The 16,189-nt window shown below is 35.5% G+C and overlaps 3 protein-coding genes across 3 annotated transcripts; 2 read left to right on the top strand and 1 right to left on the bottom strand.

Annotated features, from left to right (window-relative positions):
• Positions 1-5,208: 5,208 nt before the first annotated feature.
• Positions 5,209-6,669, top strand: LOC133333922 (uncharacterized protein DDB_G0292186). The gene has a single exon (XM_061542235.1). The coding sequence runs from the start codon at positions 5,209-5,211 to the stop codon at positions 6,667-6,669; it is 1,461 nt and encodes a 486-aa protein (XP_061398219.1).
• Positions 6,670-6,717: 48 nt separating this feature from the next.
• On the bottom strand, positions 6,718-7,572 carry LOC133333920 (small ribosomal subunit protein uS2m). The gene is made up of 2 exons (XM_061542234.1): positions 7,563-7,572; positions 6,718-7,505 (listed from the first exon to the last, which is right to left on the bottom strand). The coding sequence occupies exons 1-2, from the start codon at positions 7,570-7,572 to the stop codon at positions 6,718-6,720; spliced, it is 798 nt and encodes a 265-aa protein (XP_061398218.1).
• Positions 7,573-8,549: 977 nt separating this feature from the next.
• On the top strand, positions 8,550-10,307 carry LOC133333919 (vacuolar fusion protein MON1 homolog A). Its single transcript, XM_061542233.1, has 3 exons — positions 8,550-9,160; positions 9,245-9,598; positions 9,668-10,307. Exons 1-3 carry the CDS (start codon positions 8,550-8,552, stop codon positions 10,305-10,307), a joined length of 1,605 nt encoding a protein of 534 aa, XP_061398217.1.
• The last annotated feature ends 5,882 nt before the right edge of the window (positions 10,308-16,189 follow it).

Raw genomic sequence — 16,189 nt, 5'->3', positions numbered from 1 at the left:
TTGAATGTTATTCATACATCGTTTCCTTGGAAATGTTTATTCTATTTTCTTTGTATATATCTATTCGTATAGACAAGTAACCAGTTTTCTAACCTATAAATCATACAAACTCTCTTTACAGTGGAACTTTGCTTGCAACAAGTAAGATAGATAGAACTATACTGGTAGAGATCATCTCAATTTTGTAGGTCAAACTGAAGATGGTGGGAGTGTTATGTGTACATTTTATCATATTTTTTTCTTGATTCTTGATAAGAATTATCACTATTCACACAAATCACAACATAATAAATGCTTCCACAGAGTGAGTCTTTGAATAGTTTAAGATAGTTGAAACAACGTCTGATAAATAATTGCAAAATTTTAAACTATTATCATTTTATGTCTCCATAGATATTGTAGTTAGGCTGTTTATATCGTCGTCGAATAAAATCTGTGTAATAAAAATTCATATATCTTTGGCTTCGAAACTTTTTGCACTAATTATTGTTTCTATAAATATTCAAAAATACGCATACAAAGTAATAGAAATGTTTAAACATTTTTTATTAATTTCTATTAATTTCTAAGAAAATAATAAACGGTTATTCCATTTGTTGATCCTTTGTGATTGAGGTATCCGAAGGTGTGGACCGATGTGGCACTTTCTTCAAAATTTAGAGCTACGATTTGCAAAGTGTTTATCAAATTGAACACACCAATCGATTGATATTGGATTAAAATGTTCAAAATATTGACCCTTTGTCGGGGGAGGTTCAAGAAGAAGTGGCCGGATAAGTGCCAACCTCAAAAATTATACAGGTTTTGTAAAGTTATATCGTTCGCATTATATTAGAAAAAAATTATGACCATTATGTAGGGGGAGGTACTAGATATTCTCCAAACTTAATTTAATTTTGCCAAATGTATTACGATGTGCAATCGATTATTATGCATCAGACGGACTGACGGGCATTTGCAACTCGACTCAAAATTGTCTGAAACGGATTTTGGTAACCATAAGGCTACTTTACTTACATAGCTGGCTTGTGACAGAGAACATTCGGTCTATAAGCCGAGCTTAAAAAAGAATTTCAGTCGCGTCGGTCTTTTGCGCAGTTTTCCATTTTGAAAGATCATATTCGGCAATGTTGTCTTCCACTTGATCTTTCCATCTTATTCGTGGCCTTCCCCTTCTGTGTGAACCATCAGCTGGTTCGCTTTTATTGGCCTTTTGGGGGCATCTACATCCATTCTCACAACATGACCGAGCCAATATAGTCGCTGCAGCTCAATAGTCTAACAATGCCGATGTCCGAGAATAGTTTGCACAACTCATGGTTTATTCAACGCAGATCGGCTCATAGATCTTTCGGAGAATTTTTCTCTCAAACACCCCAAGAGCTGCCTCATCTGCTTGCTTGCTTCAGATCCATATAACAGCACGGATAGTATCAGCGTCTTGTAGAGTGTGAGTTTGGTCAGGCGGGAGGTGGCCTTGCTTTTGAGTTGCTTACTCAGACCATAGTAGCATTTGTTGGCTAACACTATCCTTCTCCGAATTTCAAAACTGATGGCATTTGTTTTATTTATGGCGGTACCAAATATAAAATAAAATCTATATAAAAACTTTGACCACCTCGAGCTGTAGTTCTGAAGTTCCACAGTTGGTCCGAGTCTACTGGACGTCTTGTGCGTTGATACCATCAGCTTGGTCTTTGGCAGAGTCCTCTATTTGTTCAAAGGTGGCTGTTACCGCTCTCAATGTTCGACCCATTATGTCGATGTCGTCGGCGTAGGCAAGTGGCATATGCCGTTTGCCATTTCCATTTCAATTCACCTTTGCTTCATTCAATTGACCTTTGCTTCTCGTATAACCTTTTCCAGCAGGATGTTAAAAAGGTCACATGACAAACTGTCAGCTTGTCTGAATCATCGCTTGATATTAAAGGAAAGGAAAGGTCCTTTCCGACTTTAACAGGTGATCTTGTTATCCTGCATAGCCGAATTAATTTTGCCATAAGGCTGAGGATATAAAAATATATGACCCATGTCAAAATCAATGACCCGAGCTGTTCACAACATAAATGTTTTCGATGTATGTAGTTATGCATTATGTATATTGTTGTCATTTCTAACTACGACCACCATTTAAAACTACAATTAGATCATCATCACCATCGATGGGCTTGAATAAAGTGCACGTTCAATCATGTAGATTGTCATATTGCAGGGTTTCCCAATTAGAACTGTTTCCATAGAGAAATTCGAATAGTATTCCAAACTACAATTATATGATCGACAAATGTATGTCATGCTCAATCATGTATATTGTCTTATTATAAAAAGTATTCCAATAGGAATTGTTTCCTAACACACATGTACATAAATGGATTCTGATGGGATTGAATTAACTCTTGTCAATAACCGTTATAAAAAAATAATTCCAAATATTTTCAAGAATGAAAATATGTTTTTTGGTTGGTTGGTATACAATGGAAACGTGCAGGACTGTTGACTGATAGCAGACACGTTTTGTTTTGAGTAAACAGCAATAATACGCTTTGCATTTAGCAGAAAATTATCGTAGAAAAAAAGAACATTTTACAAGAATAACACACACTACACACATCATGCATACGTACATACATATTATATCCAAAGATGGAAATGGAATAGAAAAGAAGAAAAATAACTCACAGAATTATGACGAACTGCGCACTTTTTTCATTATTATGGATATTTCTTCGATGTTTTCTTTTTTATAAAATATGCTATACAAATCGCTTAAAAAATAAAACTATAAATTAAGTAGATATTCACAGCAAACTAAGTGTCTGGTCTATTTGTTCATACACCTTTAAAGGAACTACTTAACCACCAACCTCAATATTTTGGGCGGCGACGAGAAAAACGCTGCTTTTGTTGTTGTTGTCGTTCAAAAACTTTTTTCTTTTTCTGTAGTAAATTCAATTTTCTTTTTTTAATATCTTTTTTTTAGCCTCGTCACACTTTGCCCACCAAATTGTCTGACGAACACACTGAGCACATCATAGACAGACAAATAAGTGAAGTGAAAGAAGAGGAAGACAACAACGCAACAACATATTATGTTTGCCTCGCCCTCATACTTTTCCGCCCTTCCAAAACAAAAATTGAATTGAATCATTTGTCGAGAATAGCAACAAACACACATCCAACGGCCAACGGCAATCACCACACCATACTCAGCTGGCAGCTCTGCAAACAGAGCCATTAACCAAAAAAATCATTCACAAAATTCTCACACAACCGACATTCATTTTCACTCCACGCTCGAGGCTAATTTACCAGTTTTTCAACAAATCCACATTTCCACAACAATCTATCGCATTTAATCCTTTGTAAAATAGTTGAATTGAAGCTGTGATTTAATATCAAAACTTACCAGAATTTTTTTTAGCAAAATTAATTTCACTTGCGAACAGAAAAATAATCGACGCAGACAATCCAAAGTCAGTAGGTAATAACGCCGTTCTAATTAGATTCTTTTTTGATTGCAGGGATCTCTAGGGAGATTATCGTAATCGATTACAATCGATATGAATAGAGAAAATGACCATTGCATTGCACATAACGTAGACTACTTCAGCTATGTTTACATTAACCTAGTAAAACTAAAACGCAGCGGCACTATAAATAGTCCCAATTTATATTAGGCGAGTTTAATTGCGGCAAGTCTTTGCTTGAAGAAGAGATGGGCAAGGGGAATAGAAATTGAAAAAAAATTGCTCGTACCGACAATTTTTTGGCAATTCGTTTTGTGAATTTTGTTTGTAGTATGAGTAATTTAAAATACCAATCCAGAACATTGTAAAAAAAAATATTTTTGACATCGAATTGCCTTGTATAGACGAATGAAGCAAGTTCAAAAGAGAATGATAAAAATTGCCGCAAGAAAACTCGCCTAATATAAATCAGGACATATTTTCAAAAATTTTGTTTTTGCAAAATAGTCAGGCTGAATCCCAGTTTGTTGTTTTTATAAAAAACAACTATTTATTAGTGGGGAATGTATGGCATTGTTTGCCGAGGGGTAAGGCAGGGAAGGCTATAGTTTCGGATCACGCCACTGATCCTCATCAGTTCCCTTACAAAAAACCTTTTATACCCAAATGTCTTTTGTAACAAAGCGAAGTACTTAGCTGACCAACGACATAAACTGCATGAGAAAAATAAATAGAAAACATATACAAATGTGTTTGTTCGTTGTTTGAATGTAATTTTTTGATAGGCCTTAGCTAGTCTAAGCCAAATGTAAATTTCATTGCGTATACGTCTCGCTAATCCTGTTCACAGAATCCAGTGGATTATATTTGACGTAAAGAAATAGAATTGACATTGGAGATCGAGTGGATTTCGTGAATCTAAAGATACCTTTGGCATGGTACAATTATTCGAAGTAGGCCATAGCAACTTATAAATTGAATTTTTTTCAGAATGTGGCTTGTTATGCCAAAGTCGTATATAAAATGTGGGGGGTGTTTGTGTAATGTTTTGAAAAATTTTAAAATTTGTATTCTAAATTAAACGACATATACCTTAGAACTTTTTACCGGGTTAACCTACTTTATGAGGATTTATTTGACATATATGCAAAGGAATTGACAATTGAAACCCACTGGGTTAACGAAATCCGGTTAAATGTAAACGTACTATTAACATTGGTAAGAATAAATTTATGATTTGTCAATGATCAATATCTAAAGGGCACCATACACTATATATACATTAGTCGAAAATCGGCTTACAAATCCCTATTTCGTAGGAATTTTCTGGCATTTCGTTTTGTGTATTTCGTATTTGTTGACATTTTATATATATTTAAATGTGAAAAAACAACAAATAAAAAAATATTTTGGAAACCGAATTGCCTTGTATAGACGCATGGAGCAAGTTCAAAAGAGAACGATAAAAATTGCCGCAAGTAAACTCGCCTAATATAAATCAGGACTATGCAAAGACATAAATGTCTTTGATGGATGATCCATCAGCTGATTGATATCGCTGTTATGCATCATCTTCATTCGTAAATACCTGATTTTCGCTAGTTTGTTTCGTTTTTGATTATTATCAGACATTCTCCCCCATCTCCTCTATTCGTTGCATGTGGAACGTTTTTCAAATAGTTCGGCTAAGTCTGTATATAAAAACAATTTTCGTTTAGAGAAGAAGCTTCAAACCCCAAAAATGTCCGGGAAAAGTTCCACTTTGGACTTAAAATCCAATTCCGGGGATTCGGCACAGGGTGACATGGGCCCCAAAGTCTCATTTTTGGACTGGAAAATGAAAAAAGAAAAGGAGGCTGCAGCAAATAAGCCACAGGAAAACAATAAGAAGATCAATGCTAGGACTAACAAATTGTCGGCACCGCCACCACCCCCACCCTTAATTGCTAGTAACTTGTACAACAATAATTGTGGACCGAATCAACGGTCAAATTCCAGCCTATGGAGTTTCCTTGAGAATGGCTCCCACAATAGGAACGCCGCTAATAACAACTTTGGGAATAGTGCAATGAATTTCAATGGAAACAACTTTGGAAATAATGGTTACAGCAGTGCAATGAATTTTAATGGAAACAACTTTGGTTACAACAACAACAATAACGCAATGAACTTTAATGGTAATAATTTAGGAAACAACTACAACCAAATTAACTTTAATAGAGGAATGGCCAATTGTAATGGCCCATTTAACAATAATGGTATGAACCTTAATGGTGGAAACTTTAATTTTTCCAATGGTCCGCAAAATAATAGAAACAGCTTTAGTGGACAACAAGGGTACTCCAACAGGTCGGGTGGAACCAATGGATTCAACTCATCAAAGTACAAAAATTCATCCGATGAGTTTTTCAAAACAGACACTTTATTTAGGCAGAAGGATATGATAGAGGAAACTATACAAATGAATCCATTCCGCAATAATCCGAGAGCTAAAAAACTGCTGGAAGAATTTAAACAATCTGTTACCCAGCCAACGACTTCAAACAAAAATAAAACCAAACCTGCGAAGAAAGAAAGTGAAATTAAGAAGTCCACTACTACTAGCACTACTATACCCCCTGCAACAGATTCGGATAAAAAATTGGAACCAGAAGTGTATGTTAAAAATCCCAGGAATGAGCCCAATAAACCGTACATACCGTTGCCAAGGCCACCGGATCTAAATACTTGCACACCGCAAGAAAGAAAACAGATGTGGAAGGAGTACAACCAGGCCATAAAGCCATACAAAAATAGGGAATTTTATAACGCTAAGCGGGTCGTCCAGAGGTTGGGCAAGAAAGATCCAAGCGAATTAGACGAAAAAGATCGCCTACGTTTGGAGGCTGCCAGAGAAAGAATGGCTGCCCATAAAAAGAGACTGGAGGAGAAGTATGGAAAACAGTCTTCGAGTAGCACGACCTCGGAATCGTGGGTATTACAAGGCACCGCTGACGAAACGTCTAAATATGCGCCGTACGTTAACTATGGAAATTTTGGAACCTTTGGTGACGCCTCATCAGCTGATCCTAAAACTACACCCGAACCTGATAACACATGGGGAAGAAAGATATTGGGTGGAGCGTCAAAATACGGGTATTTTGTGTCGGGCGGTGTAATGCATTCTGTACAACCATCTCAAACCGAACATGTAACATCGTAAACAATTTTATTTCCAAATTTGGATTAAACAAATAAACGAAACTTAATTTTAAACTTTGTTTCTTCTTCTGATCGAGTTCTTGCCACTGGTATTGGTAGTAGGTTCGGGTTCACCCAACATTTCACGTCGTTTTTGTTTGCCTCTTAAAATGGCCGCCTTAAACAGTTCACAGTATAATTCTACGGATGCGGGGGAATCGTCATTACCGGGCACCGGGTATGTTATCAGATTTGGATTGCAGTTTGTGTCGACTATGCCCACAGTGGGAATTGCCATTTTGGCGCAATCCCTCACAGCAGTGTGCTGACTCAATACATTGTTTTGGGTATTTAAAAATATACACAAATCGGGTAGGCGAGTCACTGCACCAAATTGCACATTTGAATTGGTAAATATACCACCACGCCAGAATCTTGTGTGTGAGAATTCTCCAGCCTCCATTGCTTTCTTTTCCACCAAGTGGGCATTCAATGCATTGCGATTAAAGAAGCATATAATGCCATCCCGGAATGCAATATGTGCTGTGATATTTAACGCGTCTCTCAGGTGTGCTGCGGTTTTATCCAAGTCGAAGATTAAGTGACCCAAACGGCTACCATAGATATACGGACGCATACGATCATCGAGGGAACCCTCCTTATGGCCATAGTGTACACGAGCATTAAATAAGTCTCTAACCGTAAACAAATTGTGTACTTGGAAGTAGTCCGGGTGCTCCAAAATACGTTGTTCAATGATGGAAATATCTTCTGGTTCGTTTGAAGCTGTGACAGGTGTAGCGGCCGCAGCAGCAGCGGTTGATTGTGAACGAACCTGTCGCAAGAGGGCTATTCTGCCTGTGAATAGAAGATATATGGTTAATGATTTTATTGCAAGCCCATTTCAATTCATACGTAATACCATTTTTCAAGCAATTCATTAACATTTTGATTAATTTTCGCGGAAAACTCTAGCCCCTCGCCGTTTTGTATTATTCAATCTAGAGGTGTGCAATTATTGATAAGTGGCATGATATGAGAGTGTCATCGAGTTGCGATAGCATCGATGAATTCGATAATTTATTATACAAAGTTTACAGAAACCAAAGCAATGGAGAGTTTGGAGAATTGAAATTTTGGTTGTCGAATATATTTTGTTTTTGTTTTTTAAAACATTACACAATTGTAATTTATGAGTTGCTATGGCCTACCTTGAATAATTGTACCGTTAAATCGCCGAATTCGTCATCGAGTTCTGTTTTGTATAGAGAAACATTTCGATCGTTGTCAATTTTTGGATCACCGCATACGATCGTAATTTTATTTATGTCAATAAGAAATTGAAAGCGAATATGTTCGTTCGTTTACTCAATAATTTGTACAAATAATTACAAAATGTTGTTCGCTTACCCAAAAGTCCAGTTAAAGAGATTGAATTGAGAGAGCAGATTTGACAGTTGAGTTACTGAGTATTTACAAATTCTCACAAGGAAAAATTTACTCGGTAAAAAGTTTCTTGTACCATCTGCTGATATTTAATCAGATGTTTTGTCGTGGCCTAACTCATATGTTTTCAATTTTTTCCATAAATTTGCATTAAATTTGACAGTATTCAGCATTCAAAATTTAAATGAAATCTCTTCCTTCGAAATGTACGCATGTCATGTGTTCAAAAAATCGATTAACCGATTAGTTTAAAGTCGATTTACTTATCCCTATTCTTGGATTGCCTGAACCTCATTCGTAAACAAAACAATTCGATTCTCATTCAGTCTCCATCCCACCTCATTCGTTAAGGTTCTCGGCTATTTTGTCTGCTCTTCCCATTCGTTACAGGTGGAACGTTTTTCCTATAAACATTATTAAATAAAAAAAACAAAACAAGATTTGGAAAAAACTAATATGTCTGAAGTGAACATAGATCCGCCTACAGCTTCATCTAATTCCACCAATTCGACTATTTATTTTGATGCGGAAAATGATGAAATAGATTCAGATCAAGGTGAGGTGGTCAGTTGCAGTGATACATTAGTCACAGATAATCTCAATGGCCATGACAAGACATCATTGACGGCAACTGGTGACAATGGAGCAATACACAAGTCTACGGCCAGTGTTTGCAGTACGACAACAGACGAGGATTTGCAAAATGATGAGGCATCGTCAACATCCAGTAGACCCCTCGCAAAAGCCCTAGACTTGCAAGACACTGGGGACACAGATGCGACGAATATTATGTCGCACGATCCCACATGGAAAGGCCAAAAGAAGCATATTTTCATATTGAGTGAGGCTGGAAAACCCATATACTCATTACATGGCAACGAAGACAAGTTGGCCATTTTATTTGGTATAATTCAGGCATTGGTTAGCTTTGTTGAGAATAGCCAGGATGATATAACGTCGATTAAGGCTAAGGGTGTACAATTTGTCTTTATGGTCAAGAGCAATTTGATATTTGTGGCTGCATCAAGGACGCACTTGAGTGTTGCCCAGTTGCAGGTGCAGCTAAAGTAAGTTTCGTTTCGGGTATCTCATGGACACTGCCAAGTTTGTTTTTTTCTAATATGTAACTTTTATTTTCCTCTCGGTTACAGCGATGCCCACAATCAAATAATATCCACTTTAACCTATAGCCAATTAACAAAGATTTTCAATCAACGCAAAAACTTCGATTTGCGACGTCTGCTAGAGGGCAGCGAGCGATTAATCAACAATTTACTGCTTAACGATAGCAGTGGTAAAAAGATTTCCAACAATGTTTTCGCATTTCTAACAAATTCCATTCGTATTTTGCCGCTGCAGTCGTCGGTGCGGACATCCATATCACAGGCTATCAAAGAGAATTGTTCAAAAATTAAGAACTTAGTATTTGCTATACTCCTAGCTCAGAATAGATTAGTATCATTGGTTCAGATGAAGAAATATTCAATTCATCCGGCAGATTTAAGGTATGATTACACTTCCTAAAACACACACACACATGTACTTATGAGTGCAATGTTTTTCTTTGTTTACAGGTTAATTGTAAACTTAATTGAATGCTCGGAATCATTTAAACCTTCGGAAAATTGGACACCAATATGTCTGCCGAAATTCGATATGAATGGCTATTTGCATGCTCACGTCTCTTATTTGGAGGAAAACTCACCAGCTTGCCTTCTTTTACTTTCCGTGGATCGTGATGCCTTCTTCACACTGTCCGAAGCCAAGCAGTCGATAACGGAAAAATTAAAACGTTCGCAATGTATCGAAGCAATAAATGAAGCTGTGCTACAAACCACCAGGGGAAAACAACAGTTGAACTCCATTGGTATTCCCGAATTGAGACATTTCCTGTATAAACCAAAATCTGCAGCCCAAATACTTTGCTCAGAAATTGTTGCTCCATATACGAATCTAAGTGATTTCGAGCGCCTCGAATCCATTTACTGTGATCTTCTGGAACGTATACGTAACAGTAAACGCCCCCTTAAACTTATATTGGAAACAAGAAGCAATGAAGTCGCTTTGGCTTGGTCCACTGAATTCTATGAACTGTTTGTTGTCTTCGATCCGTTGACACAGAAAAGTTCTGTCACCAAAGATGTGGACAAGCTCATAAAATGGATAGAGAAAGAATATGACACGTATTTCATACGAACACATCCAACATTTTGATTACGAATGAATGCAATTTTAAAAGAAAATAATTTAGTTTTTAGTTGATTATTACTATTACAACAAAGTTCAATGAATCGAAACTATAAGTATTCTTCTATAATATGCTATCAAATTGTGATTTACTGAAGCTGAATATAATTGTTTATTGAGAAAAAATAAGGAAATTATGATATAAGCCACAGCAAGAGATAAATGATGTTGATAATGGTGATGTTGTGACTCATTTGAAATGCTTAGTTCAAAATAATAGTATCGTTTGTGTTGCATCCAAATTTACCCCACAAAAATTGTTTTTGTAAAAGGTTCAAAATGCCCTACCATATTTTACATTTCATAAATATTATTCCAAATGTGTTTTAATTTGTTTCCCCTATTATTTTGAACACAACTGTATGTAAAGTAATATTTTAAAATTGTAAAGATATCTTATTAAGTATGTAGTTATGCAAAATAAATGAAATGTATATAACATCCTCGTTATTAACTAATACAAATTTGTCTTGAATGTTAAGATAGTGTTATTAAACATTAATCAGCCTTATTCTGGATGTCAATTCCACCTGAATTTAATCGCTTCTTTTCCTTCGACTTGTTCTAAACAACATTGCACAGTGAAATTTTTCGCATTCCCGCTTTCGCCTTATTCTGAAAGCGAAAAATTTGGGAAAAATTAGATATTCTGGAGTAAGAGAATGAGCATCCTTATTCTGGATATTCGCTAGGGAGATTTCTCGCATGTAAAAAATGTTTCGCGTTGACAGTCTCGCCTTATTCTGAATGAATAGGGAGAAGCAAAAAATGCGATATTGAAATGAAGATTCGTGTTTCCATATTGTAATTTAAGTTGTAATGTGTGTCGACCCATTGTAATTTAATTTTGTAATATTTTTCAATATTTTTTTATTGATTTTCTTTTTTTTAATTGCCCTTTATTTCGTCCTTCAAATCATGCACACGATAAATTTGAAAGAAACAATTATTTATGTAGCTTTATTATTGTTCTTTCATAATTTTTATTTGAGTTTTTCACTGTTAAGTGGGTCATTAGGCAAATTTGGCTTTGTGTTTTTTCCATAATTTTTAATATTTTTCCTTCTTTCGTCGCCAATTTGCATCGAAATCGGCTTAAATATTCCTTATTGCCTTCATACATTCTGCGACAATATTTGTTTGAGCATGCACTCCCTCCAACTAATAAATACATTTTTAAATAACGGATTTTCCCCTTTCGAACTTGATTCAGAATAAAGGGTAAAGTGAAAATGCGAAAAAAAATCGCTTTAGAATAACTTTAAAGTGAAGAGCAAACAAATTCACGGTGAATTGATGTAAAGAATAAGGCTGATAACATTTCAAAATTCAATTTTTACATGGTCGAATATGCAGAGTAAAAATAAAATACAGTATTTTCTTATTTGGCTCTCTCTGTTTCTCTTAATAGGGAACCAGGAAAAATACAACACCACTTTGTGGACACCACAAATCTGCAGACGATGGAAAAATGTAGTATAAGCGTTTTATTTTCTGAACCGGGTTTTCAACCATGAATTGGCATGAGAATTCCAATTATATTAATTTAAAAAAAACTATTAATCGCGCCTGAACTATTATACATTAATCAAAGAAATCATAACAGTTGTTCGCTGTCCTCTGATTTACAAATTACTTAAATTTCCTAATGGGAAAATGTGAAACGGCAAATTCCTGGCGTATTATATTAAAACACGTTTGACATATGAATGCCTTATATGATTTCAAAACAGTGTAACAAATCCACACCAGAGATACAACCCTGTACGAATAAAAGCTTTGCAAAATTAAGCTTCAGTGTTGCCAGTGGAATTTTGAACTGATTCGCTCTGTGCTGCTGTCAGTTGAATAGAGGATACACCACAACATGGTGGTTAGTGGCAATCAGTGAAGCATAAAGTAAGGAACGACAGTGAAAGTCGTCGAGTAAAGCAAATTGAATGAAGTGCTAAAGGATATGAAGCAAAAAAAATATATATATACATCTGTAAAAATATTCTTGAAAAAAATTTATTTTATTTAATCATGAGAAAAACGTGCAAAGATTACAAGTGAAAATGAAATTTAAATTAATTAAACGAAATTGTTAAAATGTGAAAAAGCAAAAAAAAAAAGAAGAAATAAGAAAATTTTCCTTGCGCCCCAATCATACATAAGATTTTTTGGGTGTTTTACAATACGAATATATATGTATGCGTGATTGTGCGAGTGTTCGTATTGATGTTCATTATTAACGACAACAACAACATCAGCAGCTATTTTCAAAACCCTAACCTCATAAATGTTTAATGGATATTTGCAAGGAACTGACCATCTTGTTAAGAGTCCTCTTTTCGTTTTATTTGTAGCAGGGTTTCTTTCTTGTTTGGTCGGTCGGTCGATGTCTAAACACAATAAGGTTGCGACCTGTTCAGTATTGTAGCACATTTTTAGGGTGTTTGAGGACACACATATTTATGAGTATATGTATGCATAAGTATTTGCTTGTGCTTACAAAGGCACATCCTTTTAACACACACACATGGCGATACACACAGCCATTGCCACAGTATTCGATAGTCGTGTAAAATTGTCTGCATGTATCTGTCATTTTGGTTAATCAGTCCATGTATAGGTATATGCGTATGTGTGTGTGTGCGTAAGGATGTATATTCCTTCTATTTGTTAACTGTAGCAGCTGTTTTTAAAGAATTATATTCATGAATTTCTTAACTTAACGCGCGCCTTTGACATCAAAAGCTCTTTCTCTCTCACGGTCTCTTCTCATATTCAGAAAAAGTAATGCTATTATTGTGTTACAAAAAACGCGCTAAAATAAAAACTTGTCACGTGCTTTGAATTGCATTATGTATTCTGCTTTTGGTATACCGGTATTTAATCTATCTACACTAATAAAAGAGTAAAGTGATTGACTTACTGTCAGATAAGGCTGGATTTTTGGAAATTCGGACTAGAACGGCACTAAATGTGGTACCATTTGTATTTAAAGAACCGGTAAAGTTAGAACTCTTAAATTTAAAATGAGAGTAGAACATATTTAGCAAAAGTCCGATATGTACTAAATTTGGTACAATTTCATAGCATGTGAATGAATAGAGTTAAAAACTTGAAATTTGGAATACGAATTAAGGTTGAGAAGTGGGGTCGATATTAGCAGGTGTACTAAGTGTACGAAAAGTACTATATTTTTTTAAATGTGAATTTAAGTGAATCGGAAATGAGATTACTACTGCACTGTAGAATTGAGGTATGTTGGTAGTTTGGGAAATTCGTACTTATGTGTGGAATCCTCAAATTTAGTGTAAGGATCATTGTTTGGGTTGTAGGTTTGGGCAATGTAAAACGTTTTTGAAATTCGTACTAATGTGTAATAAAGGGATTTTGGTGAACCGATAACGCTGGAATATTGAAATTTTAAGTTAGAATCGCTGTTTTTGGGTGTAGAATTCAGCTATATAGGGAGTTTTTGAAATTCGTACTAATGTTTACTAAATTTGGTACAATTTAAGTTTTGGGTGAACCTGGAATCCTGAAATTTGGAGTAAGGATCATTGTTGGGGTTTTACGATTGGACTATGTAGAAAGTTTTGGACATTCGTACTAATGTGTACTAAATTGTACCAAGTGTGGATTCGGGTAAACCGATAAAGCTGGGATCTTGAAATTTGAAGTTAGAATCATTGTTGGGGTGTAGAATTGAGCTATGTAGGAATTTTTCGAAAATTTTGGGTGAACCTGGAATTCTGAAATTTGGAGTAAGGATCATTGTTGAGGTGTAGGATTGGACTATGTAGAAAATTTTGAAAATTCGTACTAATGTGTAGTAAATGGTACCAAATTGATAATGGTAATGCTGATTAACCTCCATATAACAGTAACAGAAATGTGATTTGGTATTAAGGTTTTTTGACCAGCTATACTTTTATATGTATAATTCGTAAAATCTGAATACTTAACGATTTAAATAATTCGGAATATACGAGTATAAACAGAAAAAAGTTAAGTGTTTTGGAAACTTCAATCTCTGTTATGAACACATGTTAAATTTTGTTTCGATCTGGCAACTCCTTCATGTAGAAACAGATGTTCAAAAAAGACGCATCCGCAATTTTTTACAATGGAAAAATTAGAAATGCGTGCTTTAATTGTAAAAAAATTGCGGATGCGTCTTTTTTGATTTATATGAAGGATTTACCAGATCGATCCAAAACCCTTAACTTTTTTCTGTTAATGTCGCGTGTTTTGTGGTAGGCTAAGAACTTTCCGAACTGCCCTTGTACACAAATTGGTACTTTACACATTGTGGCCCTCAAATATTTGTTGAAAGGAGCTTGATCTATAATTTGATTTTTTCGATTTGACTCTTGATGTGTGTGGTCAATTACCAGGCCTTTATCCAATCAAATTTTATATATATATATATATATATTTACTACCTGTGTATTAGATGTAAGCTCGGTTTTATGTTGTTTCAATTGGGTCATAAATACCTCTTACAAACATGTTTGAAAGTAAAAAACTGTGTAACTTTAAATAGGCAACATATTTTAATAAAGCACAAACAAAGTCATTGAAATATTTGCATCACTGCAAATGCTCGCTCACGCGCCCTCATCTGGATGTCTCTTTACAATTCTCTACGCCATATAATTCTCCCAGAAAATTGGCAAAGAAGAAAGCGCCATATTTTGACATTACCACGAATTTTGTGTGTCCTTTTAGCCGCCCGTCGTTTCGATTACAATTGTGGTTGTTACACATACATGTGTGTGTGTGGTTGTGTGTATTTTTTGTATTGTATCGACGTTTCGCTGAGTTTTTCTTCTTCTTCTTCTTGTGTGGCTCCCAACTTATCCCCAGTGCTGCTCTCGTAAACCGATAAAATAAACGTAATGAAGTTGTAAACGTCTGTGTCTTGTTGTTGTGTTGAGTTGAGTTGGACTACCTCACTTTGTCGCTGTTAATGCCGGTATTATCAACATGTACACGCCAATCGACTCACACAACTATATGTGCGCGTGTGTGTGTGACTGCATCAAAAATATAAATAAATACTAAATGATATTAAATCAACATGAAACAATATTGGAATTTCACAAATTACGAATTATTAACAACACAACCTCGTCGCCGCGTATCTGTGTAATAGACAAATCGACAAACGCACGACCGAACGAACAAACGAAGCGTGTATGAAACCTGCCCGCCCATTATTGCCAGGACGTGTTTTGTGTAGAGCTAGAACCACCAATCGAACGCCTTCATTGTCGCCGTAAAAGTCAACGTCATAATTTCATCATCCATTGAATGACAAAAGTGAACATGCTTTTTGTGTTTGTCGCTATCATTGGCGGCGAGGCCCAAACCCCCTAAAGAATCGCAATGGAAAGCAGAGGGAGGCCAACATATTCTGTATTGTAATTTCCCGTATTCTATAATTGCTGCAGAAAAAATAGGTTTGTATTTTAAATAGTTTTTGTATCAAATTTTTGGGTTTAATTTAATTTTGACGAAATTGCATGGTGAGCTGGATTGCATGGTGAGCCATATTGTAGTGTCCATTATAAAACCCTGATTTTTGGTTCCCTCAACCAATTTATGACATATTTCGATGTATGTTGGAGGTTATTGTCATGTTAAAACACTCAACCAAGACGCATATTTTCATCAGCGATGGGAACCATTGCGTTTTCCAACACATTTGTGTAAACAATCCGATCCATCTTAAGTGAGTGAATGATGTACAAAAGGGTTTTTGGAAATTCGACCGAAATTGTAATTGTATATACAGTGTGAGATAGTAAACTGCAGCCAACTTCAGACTGCTGTCATTTATAATCCACTCGTCC

Source organism: Musca vetustissima, unplaced genomic scaffold (assembly GCF_032173495.1).
Source record: "Musca vetustissima isolate MV318-11 ecotype Yass unplaced genomic scaffold, APGP_CSIRO_Mvet_v1 utg1463, whole genome shotgun sequence".
Lineage (NCBI taxonomy): Eukaryota > Metazoa > Arthropoda > Insecta > Diptera > Muscidae > Musca > Musca vetustissima.
Note: the sequence above shows the minus strand (reverse complement) of the source record. Positions and strands in the feature narration are given on the sequence as shown.